The following is a 25,869-nucleotide window of genomic DNA, read 5'->3' as shown; positions in this document are numbered from 1 at the left end:
TAACATCAAATGATACTGAGCATCTTTTCATATGCTCTTAGCCATTCATGTGTCTTCTTTGTTTATATGTTTAATTCAAGTCTTGGCCCATTTTTTCCATTGGGTTGTTTGTCTTATTATTGAGTTGTAAGAGTCCTTTGTATGTTCTGGATACAAATACTTATCAGATATAGGATTTGCAAATAGTCTGTGGCTTTTCTTTTCATTTTTTTAATGGTATCTTTTGAACAGCAAACATTTTCAACTGACTGAAGTCCAGTTTTTTTTTTTTTTTCTTTCATGGTGTCATGTCTAAGAACTCTGCCCAATTCGAGGTCATAAAGATTTTCTACTTTTTTTTCTAAAAATTTTACAGGTTTCATTCTTACATTGAGCTGTATGGTTCTTATTTTGGCCCTGGCACAGCATATGGGATCTTAGTTCCCTGATCAGGGATCGAACTCTGACTCCTGCAGTGGAATTGCAGAGTCTTAAGCACTGGACCTCCAGGGAAGGTCCCTATGGTTCCTTTTGAATTATCAATAATTTTCATATGAGTACTTAGTTTTTCAATCATTTGTTCAGAAGATTATCCTTTTTCCAGGTGGGTTTTCTTAAACTATGTTTTTAAGTACTCTGTTCCATCGTTCAGGGTTTCTACTACTGGGCTCCATTTATGGGCTATTCTCCTTACTTTCTTCTGCATCCGTCTTTTTCTTCTGCATCTGTCATTTTCTCCCTGATCCTTTTTGGCTCTTTATTTCTATCTTATTTTGGTCATTTTTCTTTTCTTTTTTTTTTTTTTTAATGTCTACTTTTGTTTATTTGGCTGCACTGGGTTTTAGTTGCAGCATATGGGATTTTCAGTCTTCACTGAGGTATGCTGAATGTTTAATTGTGGCATGTGGGATCTAGTTCCCTGATCAGGGGTCGAATCCTGGGCCCCCGACATCGGGAGCACAGAGTATTAACCGCTGGGCCACCAGGGAGGTCCCCTGGTTGCCTTTCTTATTTCTTTGCCCCCCACTGGAGTGTCTGCTGAGTCTAACCCCTGTTGGGCTTCCTTTCATGCCGTCTTCCTTCCTGTAATGTTTTGGTTTTCTCTTCTATTCCTTTTCTGAGTTTTGCCAGCTCGCATACCCTCGTCTGAGTCCTGGGTTCGTTCCGGGGGTGTTTCTTAGCTGCACTCTGCCCCCATCCAGCCGTGGCTCCCGCTGTCTGTCTTGCCATTCACCCCCCACCCCCAGGTGACTTCTGTCACCCTTCAACCCTCACAGCTCCGCAGGCACTCACAGCTGATTCTGGCAGCCCTTATGTATATTTTGAGCCTGCAGACTGTATCTGCCTCCTTGTTTTGCTGAAAATGGAGTTCTTTCCCTTCTCCTTGTTGCTTTTGTCTGCTGTCCAGGAGCAGCAGAAGGAAATTGCCATTGAGAGCCCCAGTCCTAGATCTCTGTATTCATCATTCCTGTGATTCACGCAGTGCGAGGGTCTGAAACTGGCGTCCTTCCAACAATTCAGGAAAATTATAAGATGCTTTCCCTTTGAAAATGACCTCTTACCCTTCTCTCTTCTAGCTCCTTCTCAAATTTACTCTATCCTCTGTGGAACTTCTCATGCTGTTACACACATTTGTAAATCTTCCTTCTGTATTTTTCATCTCTCTGGGCTGCATTCTGCGTAATTTCTTCCAGATCTTTTAGGAAAAGCCGTAGGTAACTATTCTATTAAAAAACTTCCGGCAGCTCCCTCACTCTCTTCCACATCATCCTTCTCCATAGCGTTTTCCACCATTGACACACAGTATTTTATATATTTTGTCCTTTTTGATCCCAGTGTTGTTTCTTTTTTATAATTCTTGAATAGACTTTTGATTCAAACATAACACATCTATGGAAAAGTACACAAGCCAAAGTATTCAGCTCAATGAATTATTGCAAAGCAAACATAGCCACATAAAAGCATTCAGACCATGAAACAAAATCCCAACATCCCAGGGGCCCCTTGAACCTGCCAGCCCCCACCCACACCAAGGGCTGCTGTCCTCCTAACTGACAATTAGTTTTGTCTGGTTTTTAACTTTTTATTTTTTACCCTTTCTTTCGTTTTCTTTTAATTTCTGGATTTAAAAAGTTATTTATTTATTTGGCTGTGTCGGGTCTTTGTCGAGACACGTGGGGTCTCTTGTGGTGCACGGACTCTCTAGTTGCTCCGAGTCATGTGCGATCTTAGTTCCCCCACCAGGGATCAAACCCAAGTCCCCTGCATTGCAAGGCAGATTCTTAACCACTGGACCACAGGGAAATCCCCAACATAGCTTCATAGGGGACGCCATTCAACCTATTTCACAGGGGTGTCCTGTTAGACTGCCCACCTCAGATGGTGCTCGGCTGTCTCTCCTGACCTCTGGGCCCTGGCAGTTGTCACAGAGAGCAGCCAATTCTCCAAGATTTTCCACAAACTCAGAGGACAAATGTCCACTTTGCTTCCACTTGCCTCACAGACTTTCTGCTTTGACTTTATTTTCGGTTTCCTATGGATTTTATTTCAACTCAGCAAAATGTTTCAGAAAAAGAATACCATGTGTTTCATGTAGCTTTCCCTGCCCTTGTTTCAGTAAGAATCATGGCCGGGGGACCGAGTCTCCCAGGCCCATCACTGGCCGTTGACCGTGCCTGCCCCTCCACCCCACTCCTCTGCACCAGCAGGCCCTTTATGCCAGGTGTCTGCTCACCCTAACCAAACTCTGGGTCTCTGAACCCAGGGCCCACTCCTCCTCTGCCTCCTGACACCCAGAAGGAAGACCCCACCTCAAGGCAGACCCGGGCCTTGGCATCTCACCTGAGTTAGGGGCACAGGCTCTGGAACTGAATGCCTGCATCACACCACCTGGCTGAGCCATCACAGGGAAACCACTTCCCATCACTAGCTTGGGTTTTCCCACCTGTGAACTGGGGGACTTTGTGAGCCCAAGTGACATGGAGCACCGTGAGGGCCCCGTTAGGCCACTGTGCTCATCAAAGCATATCCATCCTGAACTGGCCCACAGCCTACCCTCCAGTGGGAGGGGTCCAGTTGGGATGCTTTAGCAGATCACCCTGTAGAGGAATGGAATGGCCCAGGGAAGGTCCTCTGAGAGCAGACACGGCGAGGGATGTCCCTCAGACACCCCCTCCCCACACACGTGGCTCTGTGTTTCAGGGAACATCTACCATTACGTGCCCTGGTACAATACCAAGCCCGTCGTGGCCGTGACCTCCTTTTGGGAGGACGTCAGCTTCCGTATGAACTGCCTCAACCTCCTCCAATTCACGCGGGATCGCCTGGTGAGTTGTGTGGGCAGGGGAGTGAGGGGGCCAGGGGAGGACCCCTGGTTTTTTGGTTTTTAAATTTGTCTACACCGGGTCTTTGGTTGTAGCATGTGAACTCTTAGTTGCGGCGTATGGGATCTAGTTCCCTGATCAAGGATGGAACCCGGGCCACCTGCCTTGGGAGCATGGAGTCTTAGCCACTGGACCACCAGGGAAGTCCCAGGACCCAGGCCATTGATGGGAGACTAGGGAAAATGAGCCACAGCCTTAGGAATCCGGTCACTCCGCTCTCTCATGCATTCCACGCCAGCTGAGGTGCCAGACAGAAGCACCAAAGACACGAAGATGCAGAGACACAGTCTTCACCAGCAGGGAAGTCGGACATGCAATAGTTAGGGCACAGAGCAGCAGGGCTGCAGTGGAGATTCCGGTGCTAAGAGCCACAGGGGCAGACAGACTCAGGTGGGACGGGTGAGATGAAGAGGGGAGAGTCAGAGGAGCTGTTGGAAAAGATGACATTTAAACAGAGTCTTTCTGGGGTCAGTGGTGGGGGTGCAGAGAAAGGAACACTGGGCAAAGCCGTAGTGATAGGAAGTTCATGGGTGGCTGGGGTATGGAGATGATGAGGAAATAAGACCAGCGGAGCTGGGAAGGGTCAGATCACAAAAGGTGATCTGAGGGGGGAAGCCACTGAGCAGTTTTAGGCAGCAGAGCCCCCCTGGCTCCCCCACCTTAGATGTGACTTTCTCGCACCAGCAGAAGGGAAGCCCGAGGTCAAGACCCTGTGACCCCTTCCCTGTGACCCATGGTCATGCTACATCCTGGCTTCTTCCTGCCACCCATTTTTTCTGTAGGGTAGTCGGGAGGGAATCCTAGCCTTCAGTGGTATGTGACAGCTTTGGATATGGACACCTCCAGGGTACCCCTCCGTTCAGTTCAGTCACTCAGTCGTGTCCGACTCTCTGTGACCCCATGGACTTCAGCCCGCCAGGCTTCCCTGTCCGTCACCAACTCAAAGGTCCCCAAGCCCTGGCTGAAAGCATCCTAGGCCAATCGGCCTGTCCCAGGGGAGCCCCACACTCACACGCCGCTTCTCTCCTGCTGGGCAGAAGGCCAATCTGGACACCCTGAAGTCCATGAGGAATCCGAGGGACCCGGCTCTGCTTCCCCAGTGGGAGAGACTGCTGAGGGAGCTGGTGGAAGACTGCAAGTAGGGGCAGGGGGCACCCACCCCTGGGGCTAGGGGTGAGCTCGATCGAGTCCACACAAGGCCTGGGGCGCAGACCAGAGCCTGCAGAACAGCTACCCTCCCGCCTCCCTCCGCACCCCTGCCTCCACAGGAATCAAGCTCAGATCTCTCTCCAAACGACAGAGCTGCTTCTCTGCCATTCAGGGACCACAAAAAGGAGAGGAGAGGTCTCTCCTCTCATCATTGTCCCCTCTACTTCCACGCCTGATGCTCCTATCAAACCAAGCTTCTCTCCATTGTCCAGACAAGCCCTGCACACCCCAGCCCACACCTTCTCCTCCATCACTCCTCGCCACAAGGCCCTCGCCAGGCTTCTGTCTGTTCTGGAGGAGCCCTTGTAAGGCTTCTCTTGGGCCTGCAGCCCACTTAGATCACCTCCTCCCTGGGTTTGGTTGGCCCTCCTCTCACAGCTCACACCTCTGTCCATGAGGAGGTCCTGAGCACGGGCCTGGCACACCGCGGGGGCTGGGGGGACCAGAGCAGGAGGTATGGGAACCCAGGGCCAGACCCACAGTGAGCGTGCTTCCTGAGGAGGGCAGGCAGGGCTCCCTACCACTCACCAGGCCTGCACTCTGTGTCTGCAGGCCTGTCCACCAGGTCGACCAGCTGTTCCGGCCAACTTGGTCTCAGAGGACCAGTCAGCTGGGTCAACCAGTAGGGAAAGCTCTCCGGTCCAGGGAGGACACTGAGGCTGGGTGGGTGGTGAGCAGGTGAGATGGGACGGAGACCAGCCCCCGCTCCCCCGGTTCTGGCCACAGGCGGCCGCTGCCCTGCATGACCAGTCAGCCCAAAGCCACCGACCTGGACAAGAACAGGTGGAAGCTCCACCGCCTCCTTCTGCAGGAACTGGCCCAGAAGGCCAAGCAGGCGCCCCCCAGGGACATGGTGGCCACCGCAGAGGGCTGGCTGTACCGCCTCAACGCCGTGCTCCCCGAGGTAGGCGCTGGGCGCTCCGGCCGGGAGCAGGCCCTGGTGCCGGCTCCTCAGGCGGGCCTGACGCTCTCGCGCCCACAGCCGCAGATGAACCTCCCGGACGTGATGATCTGGCTGATGTCCCGGGAGCAGCGGGTGGCCTACGCTCAGGTGCCTGCCCACAGCGTCCTGTTCTCCCCAGACGGGGCCCAGCACTCTGGCAGGTTCTGTGGGAAGACACAGACCCTATTCCTGCAGGTGGGGAGGTCAGGGGTCCTCAGGGGAGGAGAGGGCCCAGGACACCCCAAGGGAGAAGCCCTGAGCCCCCCAGCCCCACCCCAGGGAGCCCCCATGAGCCTCTGGAGGGCATGCCCATTTCCTCTCTGCCAAGCCCTTTACCAGGAGAAATGGGGTTTAAACAAAGGGAGGCGGGAGCCTGGGGCCATCGGCAAGTAGCTGATGCCAAGTCCATGCCCATCACAAATGTTCCTCAAGTTTGTACCCTCCATCGTCCTCAAGCCTCACTTGGTCCTGTCCCTGTCCACTCTCCCCTGGTCCATGATTGGCTGCTATCTACAGTCCTGGCGTGCTGCAGTCCATGGAAACAGAGGAACTGGAAACGGGGTAGTTTCCCTCAGAACCGCAAACCCAGGGGGGGTGGGTGAGCAGCCGGCCAGAGGTTTTGCTCTACATATTTAATGCCTTTAAGGTTTGGGCTCCAGCCCTTCCTATCAGATGCAATCCATAAATAAGGCTGACTGAACGCGAGTCTCCAGTCCTGAAGACAGTCCTAACTTCCAGCCTTCCCCCTCCCGCCCCCGGCGAGGCAGGTGGGAGACCCTGCCTCCCTCTCAGAGACTCCCTGGCTCCGCATTGCCCTTCCTGCCGTCACGGAAGGCTCCGTCCCAACGGTGCCCAGCTGAGTCCTTCTTATCTTACAAGAACACTGAGACTTGAATCCTGGTTCTATGGCTCACTGGCTTGTGTGAGTTGGGGCCAGCCGTGTCTGGCCTCAGTCTGCTCCTCTGTGAAATGGGCCTGTGATGAAGGTGCCCACTTTGTAGTGGTGTATGAGCACTGAGCATACGTGACACATGATGCTCAGCACAGCGCCTGGCACATCACACAGCAAGTGCCACTGTCAGTGTCGCCATCAGCACCACCACTCCCTAGGGCACTCCCAGGTTCCCCAGTGGCCCTGCCCCTCCGCACTCCACACTCCTGCCTCTGTTATGCCCATCACCCAGCTCAGTGTGAAGCCCCTGCTCCCGGGGCTTGGGGTGAAGGGGCAGGTGTGTGTGCCCCTCCCTAACCCATGCCCCTGGCCCCGGGGGGGACCGAACTCCTGCGGTTGCTGACCTGCCTCTGGCTCAGTACCCAGAGGGAGAAGGAGAGAAGGACACCCTCCCCGGCCAGCTCCGGGTCTGCATGTGGCTGGGCAACGTGACTGACAGCAGGGACCTGGAGCTGCTCCGCCAGGGCGAAGTGGTCGTGTATGCAGAGACGGTGAGTGGGGGTGCGGCGGGGGCTGGTGGGGGTGTGGCGTGGCGCCTGCCCAACTCCGAAGGTGGAGGAAAGTTCGCTGGCAGAATCTGAGAACCGTAAAAGGAGCTAGAGGGAAGTGACTAAAGGAGTCCCTTGTTGACAAGCCATGGCCTTGGTAACAGGAGGGCAACTGAGTGGTCCCCTGGGACCAGTCACTTTCACAGGGATGGAGGCTTACGCGGAATTTCTCCCAGTTAGTTCAGGGCACATGAGGAGAACAAGGCTCAGACTGCTTGCCGGGTCCTTGTCCATCATTAACATGACAGCCTGGGACCCCGACCCACCTCAGCTGGGGAGGGGCAGTTCTGAAACAGAGGAACTGGAAACGGGGTAGCTTCCCTCAGAACCGTAAACCCAGGGGGGTGGGCGAGCAGCCGGCCAGAGGTTTTGCTCTACAATCAGAAAGGGGGGGACGTGGCTCACGAGAAGGTCCTGAGAGTAGAGGGGAAATAAGTTTTGAGTTTCAGACTTCCCAGGTGGCTCAGTGGTAAAGAATCTGCCTGCAATGTAGGAGACCTGGCTTCGGTCCCTGGGCCAGGAAGATCCCCTGCAGAAGGCTACCCACTCCAGTATTCTCGCCTGGAGAGTTCCATGGACAGAGGAGGTTGGCGGGCTACAGACCATGGCTCGCAGAGTCAGACACGACTGAGCAACCAACACTTCAGACTTAACTGAGTTAAAACCTGTTTTCATGGTTCCTATGTTGCATGCTGTGGATGGAGAGATGGCAGGACTTGGAGGTGCCGAGACAGACGGGGGTTAGGATGAGTGCAGGGTGCAGGGGCTCAGTGTCCCTCAGGGGAATGTGGAAGAAAGCTCCAGACCCAGTGGCAGTGGTGGAGCAGGACGGGGTTCCCCAGTGACGTGGGGAGGACAGGTCACGTGGCAGGCAACCAGCAGGCTCTAACGCAGGCATCCACCCCACTCCACTCCTCCATAGCTGAGCCACCTGGGGTAGAGGTGACCTCTGAGCCTCAGCCTCATCGCCTGTGAAATGGGAGAGTGTGGCTGAAAGGGGCCTGCGCATGAGCACTTGATTCATGGCAAGGTCCCACGCCCTTTCTTGCCCGGCTTCATGTTTCTAGGAGGCGCGTACAGCCCAGCAATAGGGGGCTTTGGGAGGGTGCCGGGTATGCGGAGGGGGCTGTAGGCGCTGGCGTTTTCCCCTCTCCCAGTACGAGAACCAGGCCAAGTTTAAGGGCCAGTGGGGACAACAGTTCCTGCAACACTGCCCCAACTTCTCGGATGTCTTGGGGCACAAGGCCCTTCCCAAGGAAGATTTCAAAGAGCCCCATGGATGGCACTGGGACGGTCCGTGGACAGTGGAGCCTCAGAGGAGGTGAGGCTGGGGCGTGGGGCTGGAGCCTGCGTGCCCCTGGACAGGCAGCCTTGGCGCTGGTACTTCATCTCACCCAGGAGGGGTAGTAGGCCCCAACTCAGGGAGACAGGCATACAGCCACTGGAGCCTGGTCCCGGGGCCCTGCCCACCCCCTTCCCTGCACGCTAGGCCCCCTATGCCCAGCCTTGCCCAGAGCAGGTGCTGCTGCCAGGTGTGGCCGTGCTTGGCCAGCAAAGGAGGACCCCAGGGGTCCGTAAGCTCAGGGAGGTGTGCTGGGAACTTGGGGTCTCGCCACCTCCCAGGCTGCTCCTGGACACGGACATCAACAAGAGCTGGGTGCTGGAGGAGGTGTATGAGAACCAGCGCCGGGATGCCGTGGGGGCCTGGGTGCCTGCCGCCATCCCCAACACGGATGTGGTGAGCAGGGGGTATGGGAGGCAATTCATGCTCCCGGGGTGGGGGGGGGGCGGGTTCTTGGAAGCTGGGAGCATTGGATCAGTGGGACCCTGATGGGGTTTGTATCCCAAGGTGGCAGGAAGAGGTGCCCCAAGTGGGAGGGAAGAATGACAGGGTATCCCTGTCCCCTGTGCAAAGGCGGTGCTTTAACCCAGAATGGGAGACTCTGGGGCTGCTCTAAACCAACACTGCCTGAGAGAACTTTTTTTTTTGAACTTTTTATTTTTTATTGCAGTAAAGCCAATTAACAATGTTGTGAGTTTCAGATGGACAGCAAAGTAACTCAGCCATACACATACATATATCTGTTCCCCCCCAAACTCCCCTCCCATCCAGGCTGGCACATAATGTTAAGCAGATTTCCCTGTGCTAGCCAGTAGTAGGTCCTTGTTGATCATCCATTTTCAGTTCAGCGGTGTGTACGTGTCCATGCCAAACTCCCTAACTATCCCTTCTCCCCTAGCAACCATAAGTTCACTTTCTAAGACTGTGAGTCCCAGAGAACTTTCTGTGATGATAGAAATGTTCTGTATCACCACTGTCCACATGTGGCTATTGAGTGCCTGAAATGTGGCCCTTGTGGGAGTGAGGAACTGAACTTTAAATTTTGTTTCTTTTCTATTTGGCCACACTGCACAGCTTGTGGAATCTTAGTTCTGTGGCCAAGGATCAAACCTGGGCCTCCGGCAGTAGAAACTCAGAGTTTTAACCATTGGACCACGAGGGAATTCCCAACTTTTGTTTCATTTTAGTGAACTTAAATAGAAGGAGCCCCAGGAGGCTGGTGGGCTTCTCAGGTGGCTCGGTGGTAAAGAATCCACCTGTCAATGCAGGAGACACAAGTTCAATCCCTGGGTTCGGAAGATCCCTTGGAGGAGGAAATGGCAACCCACTCCAGAGTTCTTGCCTGGAGAATCCCACGGACGGAGGAGCCTGGCGGGTTTTGGTATATAGGGTTGCAAAGAGTCCAACACAACTGCACAGCTGAGCACACACACATGGAGGCTGGTGGCTGCTGACTGGATCAGTTCAGTTCAGATGCTCAGTTGTGTCCGACTCTTTGCGACCCCATGAGCTACAGCAGGCCAGCCTTCCCTGTCCGTCAGCAACTCCCGGAGCTTGCTCAAACTCATGTCCATTGAGTCAGTGATGTCATCCAACCATCTCATCCTCTGTCATCCCCTCCTCCTTCCACCTTCAATCTTTCCCAGCATCAGGGTCTTTTCCAAGGAATCAGTTCTTTCACATTAGGTGGCCAAAGTATTGGAGTTTCAGCTTCAGCGTCAGTCCTTCCAACGAATAGTCAGGACTGATCTCCTTTAGGATGGACTGGTTGGATCTCCCTGTATTCCAAGGGACTCTCAAGAGTCTTCTCCAACACCACAGTTCAAAAGCATCAATTCTTCAGTGCTCAGCTTTCTTTATAATCCAACCCTCACATCCATACAAGACCACTGGGAAAACCACAGCCTTGACTAGATGGACCTTTGTTGGCAAAGTAATGTCTCTGCTTTTTAGTCTGCTCTCTAGATTGGTCATAACTTTTCTTCCAGGGAGCAAGCGTCGTTTAATTTCATGGCTGCAGTCATCTGGATAAAAATAAAGTAAATAAAGTCTGTCACTGTTCCCATTGCTTCCCCATCTGTTGGATCTTAGTTTTCTGAATGTTGAGTTTTAAGCCAGTTTTTTCACTCTCTTCTTTCACTTTCATCAAGAGGCTCTTTAGTTCTTCTTGTGCTTTCTGCCATAAGGATGGTGTCATCTACATATCTGGGATTATTGTTTCTCCCGGCAATCTTGATTCCAGCTTGTGCTTCATCCAGCCTGGTATTTTGCATGATGTACTCTGCATATAAGTTAAATAAACAGGGTGACAATATACAGCCTTGACGTACTCCTGACTGGGCAGCGAGGTTAACTCGCGTCTCACAGGCTGGTCTCCTCTGCACAAGGGCAGAGCTGGCTTGAGTGTGGGCAGGTAGCAGCATCCACCTGAGATTCAGTCACGCTATTTTACTTTCATAGTCATACATATGGTTATTTCCTATTTGTGTTGAGTGGTTCTATAAAGTTTATATAAAACTGATAGTGCTTATATAAAGTTTCCTTTTAAAAATGCATGTATAGTTCAGAAAGGCAAACCCATAAAAGCGTATTAAGTGAACACTCGGATGGCCCTAGACGTAACAAGCACTGTCTGTTCCTGGGGTGGGAGGCCACGACGGCTGCCGTAGGCCTGCCCTGTCTGTCTGCCCACAGAATGGAGAGCCCGTGGAGGCCCGGGAGATTGCGAAGTGCCCTCAAGGCTGGCATGTGAAGCAAACCTGGGCTGTGGAGCTGAACCATGCAGTGGACAACGAGGGTCAGTCCTCTGGATGCTGAGGGCGGAAGGGTCTGGAGTTGAAAACCGCCAAGCTCTTGGGTGGAGTGGGCCTGTGTCCCTGGGGTCCCCAGCCTCCAGAGAGTGGGGCCTCCCTACTTGCCACAGACATGGGCCCCAGCTTTAGGACAGGTGTGTGCATGTGTGCTAAGCCACTTCAGTCGTGTCTGACGCTTTGCAACCCCATGGGCTGCCAGGCTCCTCTGTCCGTGGGGATTCTCCAGGCAAGAATTCTGCAGTGGGTTGCCATGCCTCCAGGGGATCTTCCCAGGACAGGGATTGAACTCGAGTGTCTTCTGCCTAACCTGCATTGGCAGGCGAGTTCTTTACCACTACCTCCATCTGGGAAGCTCATGTGCTGAATGCCTCCTGGGCACATGAGCTGAGGTCAAGTCCAGAGCTTGGTTCACCCTAGTGGCCCCAGGGAAGGACAGATGAATGGGCTAGGAGTCAGAAGACCAGGGCTCCGGATGCAGGCTCTGCTACTTATGAACTGGGTGATGGGTGTGGGTCCCGGGACATCTGCGAGCTCACCTTCTTCATCTGCCAGACGGGCTGCTGGGCTTGGGCCACTGGGGGTTGCTGGGTGACCACACCTTTCCCTGTGGCCAGACAGACCTGGACCTGAGGGACCACACTGCCCCCTTGGCCTGCCCTTCCCAGGTCCTGTGTCTCAGGCCCATCCAAGCCCCTGAGCCCGTGGCGCCTGGGCACCCACGGGCCGTGTCCTGGCCCCGCAGGCTGGGAGTATGGCGTGGGCATCCCGCCCTCGGGGCTGCCCAAGGTCTGGAACTCGGTGGAAAAGACCTACTACTCACGCCGGCGCCGGCGCTGGGCACGAGTGCGCTACCGGGACCACGGGCGGCTGAGCCATGAACAGGAGACCCTCTCCTTCCTGCAGCTGGTGAGGGGCCTCCAGACAGTGACCGCTGGGACCACGGGGTGGGAGAGGGGCCCACAGAGGGGGCCCACCCACTCCCACACCCATGCCGGGTGAGAGGGTGCCTCTGCTCTCCCCGCAGCACCACCCCGGCCTGGCTGAGGACGAGGCAGGCTGGGAGTACGGTGTCTTCGGCTCCAAGTTCCACCTGAACCCTGAGCCCCAGAGCCGCTTCCGCCGCCGCTGCTGGCACCGCAGGCTGGCCCCCAACAAGGTCAAGGGCATTGCACCCATATTCCTCCTGGAGGGATCCTTGGTAAAGCCCCAGTGGTCTAGGGGTCCCACCCCCCCCGCAACCCTGCCTCTAGAGCCAGGGCACACCTGGTGCGGCAGGCAGCCGGAGATGCCTCATGTGGTCAGATGCAGTGACCGCTGTGGGGTGGTGGAGGGGACATGCTTGGGCTTTGGCTGGGGAGAAGGGTACCTGGGCCTGGGCTGGAGGTGACAAGAAAGGCACCCAAGCGCCTCAGGGAGTCTGTCCTGGGCACAGAGCACAGATACGAAAGAGCAGGCGAGGAGGGAGGTGGACATGGTGTCGTCCACACGGAGGCTGGACAGAATCATGAGTTCTCGGAGGGCGCCCCCAGGGATCACCCAGACGCCCAGCCTGCCCTTCATCTACTGCGTCTTCAACAGTGAGCGTGCAGCGAGAGTCTGCCTGGGCGGCCCCAGAGGCCCCCAGTGCCCGAGGGCAGGGAGCAGGGGGCCGGGGGTGGGGGGCCTGAAGGCAGGTGCAGACATGGCCCCCCTCTCCCCCACCAGAGCCCCACTGCTACCAGCTCTTCTGCTACATCTACCAGGCCCGGAACCTGATGTCCAGCCGCGTCCAGACATTCCAGGGTAGGCGAGGGCACCCCTGCTCCGCCAGCCTCTCAGGGACCCCCTCATTTGACCCCTCAGCAGTACAAAGGATGGCAAGGAAGGGGGCGACAAACGTGCAGACCCCTGCCCCCAGCAGCTCACGACCCTGGTTTGCGGAAAAGACACGAGAAGAGGGGACACAGGATGGGCGTGGTCTGTCAGTGTGTCCCCAACACCGTGAGATCAAGAAGGGGAGGCTTCACCCGGAGGAGACCACTTAGCTGGGCCTTGAAGAAGGTGGGGGAGGGGGAGACACGCAGGCCAGAGAGAGGGCGACAGGCTTGGGCCCCACTTGTCCCTTGCATGGGACAGATGACAGGTGGGGATGAGATTTGGCAATTCCCAGCCCCACATGGAGATTTCAGGTGCCCTGGGCTGGCAGTGGCCCTCTTTGTCAGGGGCCAGAGTGCTGAACGGGGTCTAGCCGGGGCAGTGGGTGCCCGCTGGGAGCTGTGTCCGTTGGGAACATCGAGAGGGCTTCCCTGGTAGCTCAGCAGTAAAAAAAATTCACCTGGAGTGCAGAAGATTCAAGAGACGCAGGTTTGATCCCGGGCTGGGGAAGATCTCCTGGAGGAGGAAATGGCTACCCACTCCAGTATTCCTGCCTAGAGAATCCCATGGACATAGGAGCCTGGCGGGCTACATAGTCCATGGGGTCACAGAGTCAGACACCACTGAGCAGCTAAACCACCACCACCCTCTTCCAAAGGGCCTTGTGATGTCCCCTGATGCCAAGGCCACTTGCTGAAATGAGGAAGAGCAGCCACGTACATGTAGCCTGGCCCCCAGAACCCCTCCAGAGAAGCCACTGGGCGCTCCAAGTCTGTGACGCCTGGAAGCCATGACAGTTTAAAGTGGCCTCTGGCTATCAGCCCACGGGCTCTGCACCTAACGCTGAGGTGGCCTTCTGAGGGAGCTGGAATGGCTGCGGCTGGCGGGCCCGAGCCTCCCTGGGCTCTGGGTCCGATGGTGCCAGTGGCTGGAAGAGAGGAGGGCTTCACTCAGTAGCTCCAAGGCACCACCTCCTCAACTTCCGCCCCCAGGGCCCTTCATCAGGCTGGTCTTCTTGAACCACAGCCAGTGCACCCAAACCCTGAAGAGCTCTGCAGCCCCCACATGGGCCCAGACGCTCATCTTTCAGCACCTCCTTTTATACGAGAGCCCTCAGGACACCAGAGACAGCCCGCCATGCGTGGTGTTGGAACTGTGGCAGCGGGACCCCCAGGTGAGGTGGGCTGGGCTGGGCAGAGCTCTGAGGAGACTGTATTTTACTCATCTTATTCTATTTACTTCGTTGTGCAGCATGATTGGGGCTTCCCAGGTGTGGCTAGTGGTAAAGAACCCGCCTGCCAGTGCAGGAGACATAAGAGATACTGGTTCGATCCCTGGGTGGGGAAGATCCCCTGGAGGAGGAAGGCGTGGCAAGGCACTCCAGTCTTCTTGCCTGGAGAATCCCATGGACAGAGGAGCCTGGAGGGCTGCAGTCCGTGGGGTTGAAAGAGTCGGACACGACTGAGCGCCAGCGTGTATGAATGCACGTGGCATGAAGGGATCTTGGTGCTCTGGCCAGGGATGGAATTCGTGCCCCTTGCAGTGGGAGTGAGGAGTCCTATCCACAGGGCCACCGGGGAATTCCTGCGAGGAGGCATTCCTGTAGAGGAGAATATTCAGAAAGTGCTCAGTGAGGCTGATTCGCGGAGCACTTCCTGAGAACGTAAATGTCAGCCCTGACCCTGGCGTCATCAGAATCCCGGGAGGAGCCGGAATGCTGCCAGCCTGGCCCCCAGGTTCTGTGACTTCCCCCTTCCCTCCAGGGCAATGAGACACTGTGGGGACGGAGCATGTGGCACCCCGTGGTCTGGCTGGACGCCCAAGACCGGATCCTGCCCCCCATGAGGTGGCACCCCCTTGTAAAAGGGCTGGAGGACGAAGAGGGCGAAATCTTGGCGTCCTGTGAGCTGATCCTTGAGACTGAGGTGCTAGGAGAGGGGACCAGCTGGGAGGTGGGGTGCTCAGAGCCCCCACCCTGCCCCACTCCTCTGCCATGGGGTCCCACAACTGGCAGCTCCCAAGCCCAGTCCCTCAAGAAAGCCCTGGGGGGCCCTGGCTTAGACACCACTGGGCTGGGTGGTGCCGACCTGCCCAGCCTCTCCATGACTCTGCCACTAGCTTCTGCCCAAAGGGCTCCAGGGCCGCCTCAGCTGAGCGCTCTCAGGGTCCTGCTTGAGTCGGGGAGGGGCACGATAGGACCAGACCAGTGGGGCCTCATGGTCCCTGCTCCCCTGCCTCATCCCTTCAGAGCCTCAGACAGCAGCTGCCCATGTTAAGTGTGCCCTGGAAGAACGGCATCTACATCCTCCCCAAGAGCATCCAGCCCACGCTCCGGAAAATGGCTATTGAGGTGATCAAGTGTGGAGTGGGGCAGGCGGGCGGGCGGGGCACAAGCTGTCCCCAGAGCAGCTGAGCGTCGCGGAGCTCTCTCTGCTGACCCCCCTGTGCCTTCTGCCGACCTGATCCAAAGCTTGGACCCCGCGAAGATACCCTGTGAGAGACACAGGGAGACAGGAGAGACGTGAAGGGCAGAAGCTCTGAGTATTTTAATGCAAATCTCTGCAGCAGCAAAATATCGTGAGGGAGCGCTAGTGGTAAAGAACCCGCCGGCTAATACGGGAGACGTAAGAGACACGGGTTCATCCCCGGGTGGGGAAGATCCTCTGGAGAAGGAAAGGGCAACCCACGCCAGTATTCTGGCCTGGAGAATCTCACGGACAGAGGAGCCTGGTGGGCTACCGTCCGGGGGGCTGCAAAGAGTCGGACGTGACTGAGTGGCTTGGCACCCAGCGGGTCGTAGACCAAGGGCTTCAGCATTCATTACCTACTGTGTGTGAGCCTCACGTGGCCCCTGAGCAAAAATTAGGGACTACCGCCTTCCAAAGAAGGAAATTCAGGCTCTGAGAAACAACACAGCCACTCACAGCGATGCAGGGGCTCAGTGGCAGCAGCAGAGCTTAGGCCCGGCCCTGCCGGACTCCAAATGCCAGGACGTTTCTCACCTCTTCTGAGAGTAGCAGGGAAGGCCCCATGTCAGAACCCACGTGCCTGCCGCAGACCCGGCCAAGAGTGGACGATGGCCAGGTCTTCCCAGCACTGCAGCCCAGGTCAGGCCCGGTGGCTGGTCCCACACTGCCCCGAGGCAGCTCTGTGAGGAGGGTGTGGACCGCTCGTGGGGTGCCCTGTGTGGGTCCACTGAGAGCGAGTTCTCAGGGCACTATCCCGCTGACTGGCCCCGGGGTTCTGTGGGGCCCAAGTCAGCCATGAGCTAGAGGGCACAGCCATGCCTAGGAGCCTGGGGGCCACACCAGCTGCTGTAAGCCTGGGAGGCAGCCAGCGTCAGGAACTCACCCCCCAGAGAAATGATTAGAGGCCAGACAGGCAGCAAGGGAGGAAGGAGGAGAGAGGACAGTGCCGGGCCTGGGCGCCAGCGCTCCTCCCCACAGGAGAGGGGGCCCGGGTGCGCTGTCAGACTCTCCAGCACCCAGCCTCGTGCCCTGGCCCTGCAGGCCCCCAGCCAGGCCGGGCCCCTGACACAGAGGCGCCGCCTGTGCCCATCCCCACCTGCTCTCCATCCCTCCAGATGCTGGTCTGGGGCCTTCGCAACATGAAGCAGGCGCGCTCGCCCCGGCTCCTGGTGGAATGCTGGGAGGAGTGCCTGCAGACGGAGCCCATCAGGGACTTCCAGACCAACCCCAACTTCGCCCAGTCCGCCCTCCTCCTCACGCTGGTAAGGACGCCCTGGTCGAGGGCTGGGACAGTGCCCGGCGCGTGGGGAGCCTCACGCCCTGGCCTGTCCGGGGGCTGCAGTACATGCCTACGGAGGAGACCTTTGCGCTGCCCCTGGTGCTGAAGGTGGTGGACAATCAGGACTTCGGCCAGGAGACCGTGGTGGGTCAGGCCAACGTTCACTCTCTGCAGCCCTACTTCTGTGACCCCTGGGCCGAGGACTACGTGCCTCCGCGGCCCCCAAGTATGACCCTCTCTCCCTGCCCCTCCCCCGGCCTCACCCACGGGGGTGCCCCTCCTCCTCCCCCTCATCCCCTCTCCCGAGACTCACGACTGCGCTTTCTCCACGCAGCGCTGTCGGTGAAAAAGTACCAGGAGGTGAGTGAAGGGCCGGAGGCCCTGTGCCATTTCAGGAAATGGCCCTTGTGCCTGAGGGGGGTGGATTACACAGAGCTCTGATGTCTGTGCCTCCTGGGTGAGGCCTACTTGAGGAAACTCAAGGACAGCGATTCTCAACCTGGGCTGCACATTAGAATTGCTCGAGAATTTTAAAAAGCCCAGATGGCCAGACTACCAACCAATTGCTGGGGGTAGGACCCAGGTGGCATAATCTCTTTCTTTTTTTCCAAGGGCTTCCGTGGTGGTTCAGATGGTTAAAAATCCTGCCATGTAGGAGATCTGGGTTTGATCCCTGGGTGGGAAAGATCCCCTGGAGAAGATCCCCTGGAATGGCTACTCACTCCAGTATTCTTGCCTGGAGAATTCCACGGACAGAGGAGCCTGGCGGGCTACAGTCCATGGGGTCACAAAGAGTAGGACACGACTGAGTGACGAACGCTTTCATCCCTCACCCCACCCCAAGTGACTCCAGAGTTTCCGAACTTCAGAACTGCTGCCCTGGAGCAGCACCTGTTGACTTTGAATGCACAGGAATCCTTGGGACATCCTGAACAAATGCAGACTCGGATCCAGGCGCCTGGGGTGGGGCTTAAGGCCCACTTCTGAGCCTTCCGGAGTCCAATCTGGGCTGCGGGCAACAGGAACCTAGAACAAACCTTCCCCTCCTTCTCGGCCCCCATCCTATGTCTGAGGACCCCTGAATGAAGAGGCCTCTGTGAATGGGAAGGGAGCCGTGACCTCGAGCCCATTCTCCCCTGGGCAGTGGGAGGTGATGGGCAGCTGGGCCTTGCCCTGCTCATGTGCAGCCATTTTTCAGCTCCTAGGTTACCTCTGTGAGAAGTTCTGGTTCAAGTCCAGCAAAGCTGAGGTGATGGAGGCTCAGCCTCGGGGAATAAGCAACAACCCTGGGCAGCTCAGGGAGGGGTGGGGGCAGAGGAAGCCACCGTGCCCCTTCCCCAGGGGCCAAAATGCCCCCTCTCCCTGCCAGGACGAATATGACCAGGAAGTAGACTGGTGGAGCAAGCTGTTCTGGGCCACGGGAGACGCTCCCCAGACCTTGAAGTACAAGTACAAAGACTATCACACCCTGAAGGTTCGCAGGCCCCTGAGAGCGAGGACCGCTGAGGGATGGGGAGAGTCCGGGGGGAGGCCAGCACACGGGTACCGAGGCCTCAGGGAACGGCCAGGCTGGTGGAGACGGGGAGAGGGGCAGCAAGCGGTGTTCCCGCACCATTTTCACAAGACTCTGGACCACACGACCCCTGGCCACACTCTTTCAGGAACCAGCGCTCCCACTGGCAGCAGCTGTGCTGACCCCAGGGGTCCCTCCACCCGCCCCATCCTAGGAATGGTCCCCTCTGGCCGGGCCCTGGCCAGCTGCCCCCACCAGCGGGGTCCTCCGTGCCCTCCCACAGGTGTATGACTGTGAGCTGGAGGCTGTGCCAGCCTTCCAAGGCCTGCAGGACTTCTGCCAGACCTTCAAACTCTACCAGGAACGGCCCAGGCTGGACAGCCCTGTGGTAGGGGAGTTCAAGGTGTGTGTCCCGCCCTGCGTGTCTGCACCCATCACCCTGGGCCCCTTCCGCCCGGGGGAAGACTCTGATAGGAGCCCTGGTCCTATATTTTCATTGTGAGGACGGGCATGGAGGGCTTGACAGTCTTGGGAGTGGGGGGCAGAGACTGACCTCTGCAAGGACTCAGGGTTGCCTCCCCTGATGCAAGAAGGACTAGGGCTTTTCAATCCCCGCTCAGGCTCAAGCTTTTGAAAAGAAGTGTGGACCTGGAGGGGTGGATGGGGGTGGAAACAGAGCTCCCTTCAGCAGAAACCGGGAGCTCAGTTCCTGCGTTAACACCCCTCTGAATGCCCTTCCTGATCAGCCCTCCTAAACATCGTGGTCCTGGCTGAGCATCTCTGCAGCACTTGCCCCCACCGGTCCTTGTGGGTTTCAGGTCCTGCTATTCTCAACACAATCCACTCTTCTCTGACCTGGGACCCGGGGCCCCTCCTGGAGGGAGTTACACAGCCAGGCTGCTTTTGCCAGGCTGGCGGCCAAGACCTTCCCTCCCTGACACACGCACAGGGCCAGTTCCGCGTCTACCCCTTTCCTGAGAATCCGGAAGCTCCCAAGCCCCCTCGCCAGTTCCCGCTTTGGCCTAAGAAAGAGGACTTCCCCCAGCAGTGCCTGGTGCGGGTGTACATGGTGCGAGCCTTCCACCTGCAGCCCCAAGACCTCAACGGCCTGGTAACCAGCACCCCCGAGCCGCGGGGCCTCCCCGCCTGCCCACCCCTACACCTCACTCTGCACTTCAGCATCTCGGGGCTCCCTCAGGCTGACGCCGAGACTGCCGACTTCCCAAAGGCCTCCTCTGTACAAGGGGCTCCTCTCTGACCCACTCCTGCGCTCCCTCACCAAGCCGGGCTGATTCCTCTTTCCTGTCCTCCCCTCCCTTCTCTCTGAACCCCAGTGTGACCCTTACGTGATCCTGAAACTGGGACAGACGATGCTTGGCAACCGGGACAAGTACCAGCCCAACACTCTGGACCCCATCTTTGGCGTGTGAGCTGCCCAGTGCGCTGGGTCCCACACCCCTGTTCTCATCCCTCGTGGGTCAGGAGCAGTCCTGGAGGCAGAGAATTCTTCTGGCTTCTGCGTTCCTAGCACCGTGTTCAACGGATGGACAAAGCACCAGCACCAATGGGCAGCCCAGCTCTCCCCTCCCTCCTTAACACGCTGCCCTGGAAGGGAGCTCAGAGTCCTGCACCCCAGGCCTATCAAAAATTACTCCCAGCACTTCCCTGGTGGTCCGGTGGCTAAGACTCTGCACTCCCAATGCAGTGGGCCTAGGTTTGACCCTGCTCAGGGAACTAGACCCCACGTGCTGCAACTAAGAGTTCTCACACCACAACTAAAGATCCTGCGTGCCACAACTAAGACCCAGAGCAGCCAAAAAAAAAAAAAAAAAAGTTGCTCCCACCAGGACTGGGGGCTGGTTATTGGCAGAGGACAGTCATGCCAGGCTCTGCTCTCTATATTCACTGGGACCAAATAGAGGGGCGCATAGGCACACGGGGCCAGGATGCTGGAGAAACGGAGGCAGGTGGATCACACGGTCCTCCGTCTCTGTATCTCCAACACCCTTCCCCTAGGATGTTTGAACTGAGCTGCACCATCCCCCTGGAGAAAGACCTAGAGATCCAGCTCTATGACTTCGACCTATTCTCACCTGATGATATGATTGGAACCACAGTCATTGACCTGGAGGACCGACTCCTGTCTGGCTTTGGAGCTCGTTGTGGGCTCTCCAAATCCTATTGCCAGTGAGGACCTGAGTTGTGGGAGGGGTGGAGGGGTGGAGGGGTGGAGGGGTGGTGGGTGGTGGGCAAGGGAGCAGGTGAGGGTGGAGGAGGGAACCCACAGCTCCCCTTGAAGACACCTGCATCCCGAGCCGGGGCGCCGGGGCCCAAACCCATCTGCATGCCCACTCCCAGCACCGGTCAGCCTGCAGCGGGTAGCAAGGGCTTCTCCAGGACTCGGGTCTCCCCACAGGTCAGGGCCCTTCAGGTGGCGGGATCAGATGCCCCCAAGCTTGCTCTTGGAGCACCATGCCAAGCGAAAGGGACTACCGCCGCCTCTCTTCAGCCCTGAGGGTGACTCTGTTTATTACAACGGGAAAAAATTCGAACTGCAAAGCTTTGGTGAGAAGCGTACACACCTGCCAGCAAGCGCAGGGCCAGGCCTCTGCCTCCAGTGGTGCTCAGCATGGAGGCGTTGCCAGAGGGCATTGCCCCCCACCCTGTCCCCTGCACACATGCCAAGTCGCTTCAGTTGTGTCTGACTGTGTGACCTATGGACTGCAGCCCTCCAGGCTCCTCTGTCCATGGGGTTCTCCAGGCATGGAGTTGGTTGCCATTTCCTGTTCCAGGGGATCTTCCCAACCCAGGGATTGAACCCACACCTGTCTACCTGCATTGGCAGGAGGGTCCCCTACCCTCCTGTAATGGATAACCAAGTCCGCCTCCCAGGCTGAGGGTGAAGGCGGGGCCCACATGGGGCATGGGAAGGCCCCTGACTTCCTGATACCTCCTCCAATATAGAACTCAAGCCCCCTAGAGCACGCTTCCTGGGATCTAAGAAAGAGCGCCTGGCTCTGTACCTCCTGCACACCCAGGGGCTGGTACCCGAGCATGTGGAGACCCGCACTCTGTACAGCGACAGCCAGCCAGGCATCGACCAGGTATGAGACTTGAGGGGAGCGGGAGGTGGGGAAGGCCCACCATCTGGGATGAGAGGGGCAGGAAAGGCCAGGCATGCACAGGTGTGACTGCAAAGATGACGAATGTGTTCTGGGTGTGTTAATAAGAAGCTGCAGCGATGTCACGCAGAGTGGAGAGTCAGAGCTGGAAAAGTTGCTGATGAAAAACCGAGGCCCTGTGTCTGCTGTGGAAGCATTTGGGGGCCCCACCCGCCAGGGTCAGACATCATAACCCTGACTTGGCTGTGAAATGCAGGCTATGTTTTCTGCACAGCAAGGAACCCCAAACAAAAGGAATAAAAATCCCCACAGGCACCCCAGTGATCCCCCATCCTCCAGCCACCAGAACGGCTCAGCTCATTCTCCCCATCTCTCAACCTGACAGCACGTTCTGCGTAACAAACTTCTCTGCTGATCGCTTTTTAAAACCACCCTCACTGGACTTGTCTTCTCATTCAGTGGGGCCGGTTTCAGAAGAATAAAACTAGGTCACGTGGTTTGAAGGACTCTCACCGCTGGTAGCTCTTTTTGTTGCTGTTGTCCAGTTGCCAAGTCATGTCCGACTCTGTGACCCCATGGAGTGCAGCACGCCAAGCTTCCCTGTCTTTCACCATCTTTCGGAGTTTGCTCCAGCTCACGTCCATTGACTCAGTGATGCTGTATAATCATCTCACCCTCTGTTGCCCCCTTCTCCTCCTGCCCTCAATCTTTCCCAGCATTAGGGTCTTTTCCAATGAGTCGGCGCTTCACATCAGGTGGCCGAAGTATTGGTGACTCTACTTTCTTGCTTTCTTCTCTCCCCTTTCCTCACTGGTTCTATCCCTTCTTGCCTAGACCTCTGTGCGTGGTGAAAGCTTGACATCCTTAGGATGTGGTTCCATAACATGAAATGACCTGGAGATCACTGAGCTTACCCTTATTCAGGGCCACTAGGTGGTTAATCAACACAGCCCCCGTCCCATTCGTAGCCCTGTGCAGAGAGGCTGTCAGGCAGGGCCCGTTAAATGGCACCCCCCTCCAGACCCCAGTGACATGTGATGCCCTGGCACCACAGCCCCCAGCTTCACAGCCATCACACGCCACCAGCGTGTTCTCCCCACCAAAAAAAGACAGTGGAAGCTGGTGCATGGTGCGCTGACTTCCTGTCTGAAGTCCATTGACCTCCCAGATCCCCCAACGCTTAGTGCTAGAAACACAGCCTCAGCAGGCCTAGACCCTGGGACGGGGACCCCCGCCAGACCAGCACGCCGAGCGTGGGGAGTAGCGGCATGGGCGGGGGGGTGGCCAAGCCCAGCTTATCCTTGTCCACTCTAGGGAAAGGTGCAAATGTGGGTGGACATCTTCCCCAAGAAGCTGGGGCCTCCCGGCCCCCCAGTCAACATTGGGCCCAGGAAACCTAAAAGGTGAGTGACACCGGGCAGGACGGCCCAGCCAGTGTGCGGGGCACCAGCAGGCTCCAACCCTGAGTCACGTGACACTTCCCTCTGCTGGGGCTCGAGGGCGCCGCCGCCTCGTGCGGCCCCCCCAAGCCCAGGCCGACTTGGGTGGGCACGGAGCACAGCGCCCCCCAGGCCTGTTCCCTCGCTGAGGCTGCGGTTGGGGAGCTATTCCTCCACAAAGCTTCAGACAACCGTGGCTGCAGGTATGAGCTCCGCTGCGTTATCTGGAAAACCACCCTCGTGGACCCGAAGGAAAAGAGTTTAAGTTACGACAGGATAAACGACATCTATGTCAAAGGGTGAGGGAGGGCACAGGGTGCCTCCGGTGTGCCTAGTTCTGTCATTCCTGGGGGTGCTCCTGGTCTTGGGGTGTGCTGGGCGGCCCTCCAGCTCAGGGAGTGGGGGTGCTCCCGGTCTCGGGGTGTGCTGGGCGGCCCTCCAGCTCAGGGAGTGGGGACAATCAACCAAGAACCCCAGGTGAGAGGACTCTGGCCCCAGGTGGCTGTTCGGGCTGGAGAAGGACATGCAGAAGACGGACATCCACTACCGCTCCGTGACGGGGGAGGGCATCTTCAACTGGCGGTTCACCTTCGCCTTGGACTACCTGGCAGCAGAGCACGCGTGTGTCTTGAGCGAGAAGGTAACACGCCCAGGCTTCCCTGGTGGCACAGTGGTAAGGAATCCTCCTGCTGATGCAGGAGACACAGGTTCGATCCCTGGGGTTGGGAAGATCCCCTGGAGGAGGAAATGGCAAACCTCTCCAGTATTCCTGCCTGGAGGATCTCATGGACAGAGGAGCCTGGCGGGCAGTGCATGGGGTTGCAAAGAGTGGGACACGACTGAGGGACCGAGCACACAGCCAACAGGCCCGAGATGGGGTGGGGCTGAGACACACTCCTCCCCCCGCCCGCCACCCCCCCACACCCCGCCCCGAGCCTGCGAGTTGCACGGAGACACTTGGAATGTGGCCTTGGGTAGAAACCCTCCTGCCACTCGTCCTCCTCCACGGCCGTGCCATTGCTGCTGGGTGGTGAGCGGCTCAGTGGCCGTGAACTCTCAAGAAGAGCCAGGCTGGTAACACACGCTCTGCCACCCTCCAGGACTACATATGGAGCCTGGACCCCACGGTGACGAAGTTCCCAGCCCAACTCATCATCCAGGTCTGGGACAACAACATCATCTCCACGGATGACTTTCTAGGTGAGACCCTGGCGCAGGGCCCGCAGCCACGGGGCAGGGAAGTGCCTTCTCGCTGACGACCTTTCTCTGGGTTCAGGGGTCCTGGAGCTGGACTTGTCGGACATGCCCCTCCCGGCCCCGCACTCCAGGCTGTGCTCTGTGAGGATGCTGGAGGCTGACCCCAAGTGGCCCCACTTCCTCCAGCACAAGCACTCGTCTCTCTTTAAGATGAAGAATGTGGCTGGCTGGTGGCCTTGCCAGGTTCTCGATGGTGGCAAATGGCGCTTGTCGGTAGGAGCTGGGGCAGGTGCCTGTTGCCTGGGTTACAGGGCTGACTGCTCAGCCACACTGTTTGGTCGCTAAGTCCTGTCCAGCTGTTTGCGACCCCATGGACTACAGCCCACCAGGCTCCTCTGTCCATGGGATTTCCCAGCAAGAATACTGGAGAGGGTTGCCATTTCCTTCTTCAGAGGATCTTCCCGACCCAGGGGTTGCACCCAAGTCTCCTGCCTTGGAGGGTGAATTCTTTACCTCTGAGCCACCTGGGAAGCCCACCATGCCACATAAGCTGGCTCTAACAGACTTCTAGGGGCCTGAGCTGAACCCCTTTTCCCTTCTGAACCCTGGAAGAGGCAGGTTCTTGTTCCTGCCGTCTGAATTCAGTGCCCCCACAACCCATGGTTTCTAGGGTAAAGTGAAGATGACCCTGGAGATACTGACAGAGAAGGAAGCCTTAATCAAGGCGGCAGGACGAGGCCAGTCAGAACCCAACCAATACCCTACACTCCATCCTCCCTTGTAAGGGTCCCGCAGGGTAAAGGCACTGAGGCTGTCTTCCTGGTTCATAAAGCTGAGTTGCTGGGCCTGGCAGTTTGTGTTGGGTGGTGCTGGGGAGGGGGCTGAGAAGTAAAGAGGGATACCTAACCCACCCCCCAACTCCAACTCAATGCTCAGTTATAACCAGGGGAGTGCAGCTGCAGGGAGAGAGGGGTGGGCAGAAGCAGAGCTGCTTTTTTTCCACTGAAAGCCCTTTTGCTCTGGGTTACTTGACCTGAAGGTTCCCTCTGCCCTCTTCCCTTCTCTGCCAACCCTGCTCCCGGACAGACGCACCCACACCCTGTTCATGTGGTTCCGGTCGCCCATTGGGAAATTCATCCGTGTGGTCTGGAGACGCTACCGCTTCAGGATCATAGCCGCCGCCATCATACTGCTCATAGGGCTTCTGCTGTTCAACTTTGTCTACTCGGCTCCGGTGAGGGACAGGCCTGGGGGACAGGGGCGAGGGGGCCGTGCCTCTTGGATGATGTGAAAGCGCGTTTTTGGGCTGCTACTTCAGGCTGACTGTTGCTCATTCTTTCTAGAACTATTTGGCCATGAGCTGGATCAAACCGGAACTTCGGCTGAATGCCCCCATTCAAATATACGCCAATATCATCAACGCACCAAACACCAGTAGTGCCAACTCTTCCAACCTCACCACTCCCCAGCAGAGCCTGAAACCTACAACGGCCCTTAGGCTGAAACACCTCCAGGGACACGTGACACACCTGCGGGATATTCTTCCAGAACTTCTGGCCCCACAGAACTAATCCCCCCCCACCCGCCAGGCTGGGCTCCTGGCCCACCAACAGCCCTACCCCTCAGCTTCCTACCAGTTCCTCGTTTCTGGGGACCTGGAATAGTCTGGCCATTCTGTTCATAAACCACTTCCAACAAGCAGGGCAGAGCTGTAATTTTCCACTGAAATAAAGAGCATTTGTAACAGAGAGGCACCTCGTATCTGGGTGGTTGACACCACCACAGGCAAGGCCAGCCTCTGGGACGAGACCTAGAAGGGCAGGAGGAA

At 57.2% G+C, this 25,869-nt stretch overlaps 1 protein-coding gene across 1 annotated transcript in view; it reads left to right on the top strand.

Moving 5' to 3' along the window:
• The window catches only part of FER1L5 (fer-1 like family member 5), a 53,281-nt gene extending 27,669 nt beyond the window's left edge, over positions 1-25,612 (top strand). The window contains exons 20-53 of the mRNA XM_068967380.1: positions 3,181-3,305; positions 4,400-4,500; positions 5,298-5,475; positions 5,554-5,709; positions 6,826-6,957; positions 8,172-8,335; positions 8,638-8,752; positions 11,051-11,153; positions 11,912-12,075; positions 12,194-12,367; positions 12,602-12,746; positions 12,874-12,951; positions 14,016-14,197; positions 14,787-14,975; positions 15,284-15,373; positions 16,607-16,753; positions 16,834-16,996; positions 17,105-17,130; positions 17,969-18,019; positions 18,140-18,244; positions 18,567-18,686; positions 19,233-19,394; positions 19,618-19,709; positions 20,300-20,470; positions 20,700-20,848; positions 21,248-21,387; positions 22,720-22,808; positions 23,048-23,143; positions 23,343-23,484; positions 23,945-24,044; positions 24,121-24,314; positions 24,712-24,821; positions 25,128-25,275; positions 25,385-25,612. Of these exons, the coding sequence (XP_068823481.1) occupies positions 3,181-3,305; positions 4,400-4,500; positions 5,298-5,475; positions 5,554-5,709; positions 6,826-6,957; positions 8,172-8,335; positions 8,638-8,752; positions 11,051-11,153; positions 11,912-12,075; positions 12,194-12,367; positions 12,602-12,746; positions 12,874-12,951; positions 14,016-14,197; positions 14,787-14,975; positions 15,284-15,373; positions 16,607-16,753; positions 16,834-16,996; positions 17,105-17,130; positions 17,969-18,019; positions 18,140-18,244; positions 18,567-18,686; positions 19,233-19,394; positions 19,618-19,709; positions 20,300-20,470; positions 20,700-20,848; positions 21,248-21,387; positions 22,720-22,808; positions 23,048-23,143; positions 23,343-23,484; positions 23,945-24,044; positions 24,121-24,314; positions 24,712-24,821; positions 25,128-25,275; positions 25,385-25,612 (4,529 nt within the window). The remainder of the gene's footprint in view (positions 1-3,180; positions 3,306-4,399; positions 4,501-5,297; positions 5,476-5,553; positions 5,710-6,825; positions 6,958-8,171; positions 8,336-8,637; positions 8,753-11,050; positions 11,154-11,911; positions 12,076-12,193; positions 12,368-12,601; positions 12,747-12,873; positions 12,952-14,015; positions 14,198-14,786; positions 14,976-15,283; positions 15,374-16,606; positions 16,754-16,833; positions 16,997-17,104; positions 17,131-17,968; positions 18,020-18,139; positions 18,245-18,566; positions 18,687-19,232; positions 19,395-19,617; positions 19,710-20,299; positions 20,471-20,699; positions 20,849-21,247; positions 21,388-22,719; positions 22,809-23,047; positions 23,144-23,342; positions 23,485-23,944; positions 24,045-24,120; positions 24,315-24,711; positions 24,822-25,127; positions 25,276-25,384) is intronic.
• Positions 25,613-25,869: the final 257 nt, after the last annotated feature.

The sequence above is a fragment of the Capricornis sumatraensis genome, chromosome 1 (assembly GCF_032405125.1).
Source record: "Capricornis sumatraensis isolate serow.1 chromosome 1, serow.2, whole genome shotgun sequence".
Lineage (NCBI taxonomy): Eukaryota > Metazoa > Chordata > Mammalia > Artiodactyla > Bovidae > Capricornis > Capricornis sumatraensis.
Note: the sequence above shows the minus strand (reverse complement) of the source record. Positions and strands in the feature narration are given on the sequence as shown.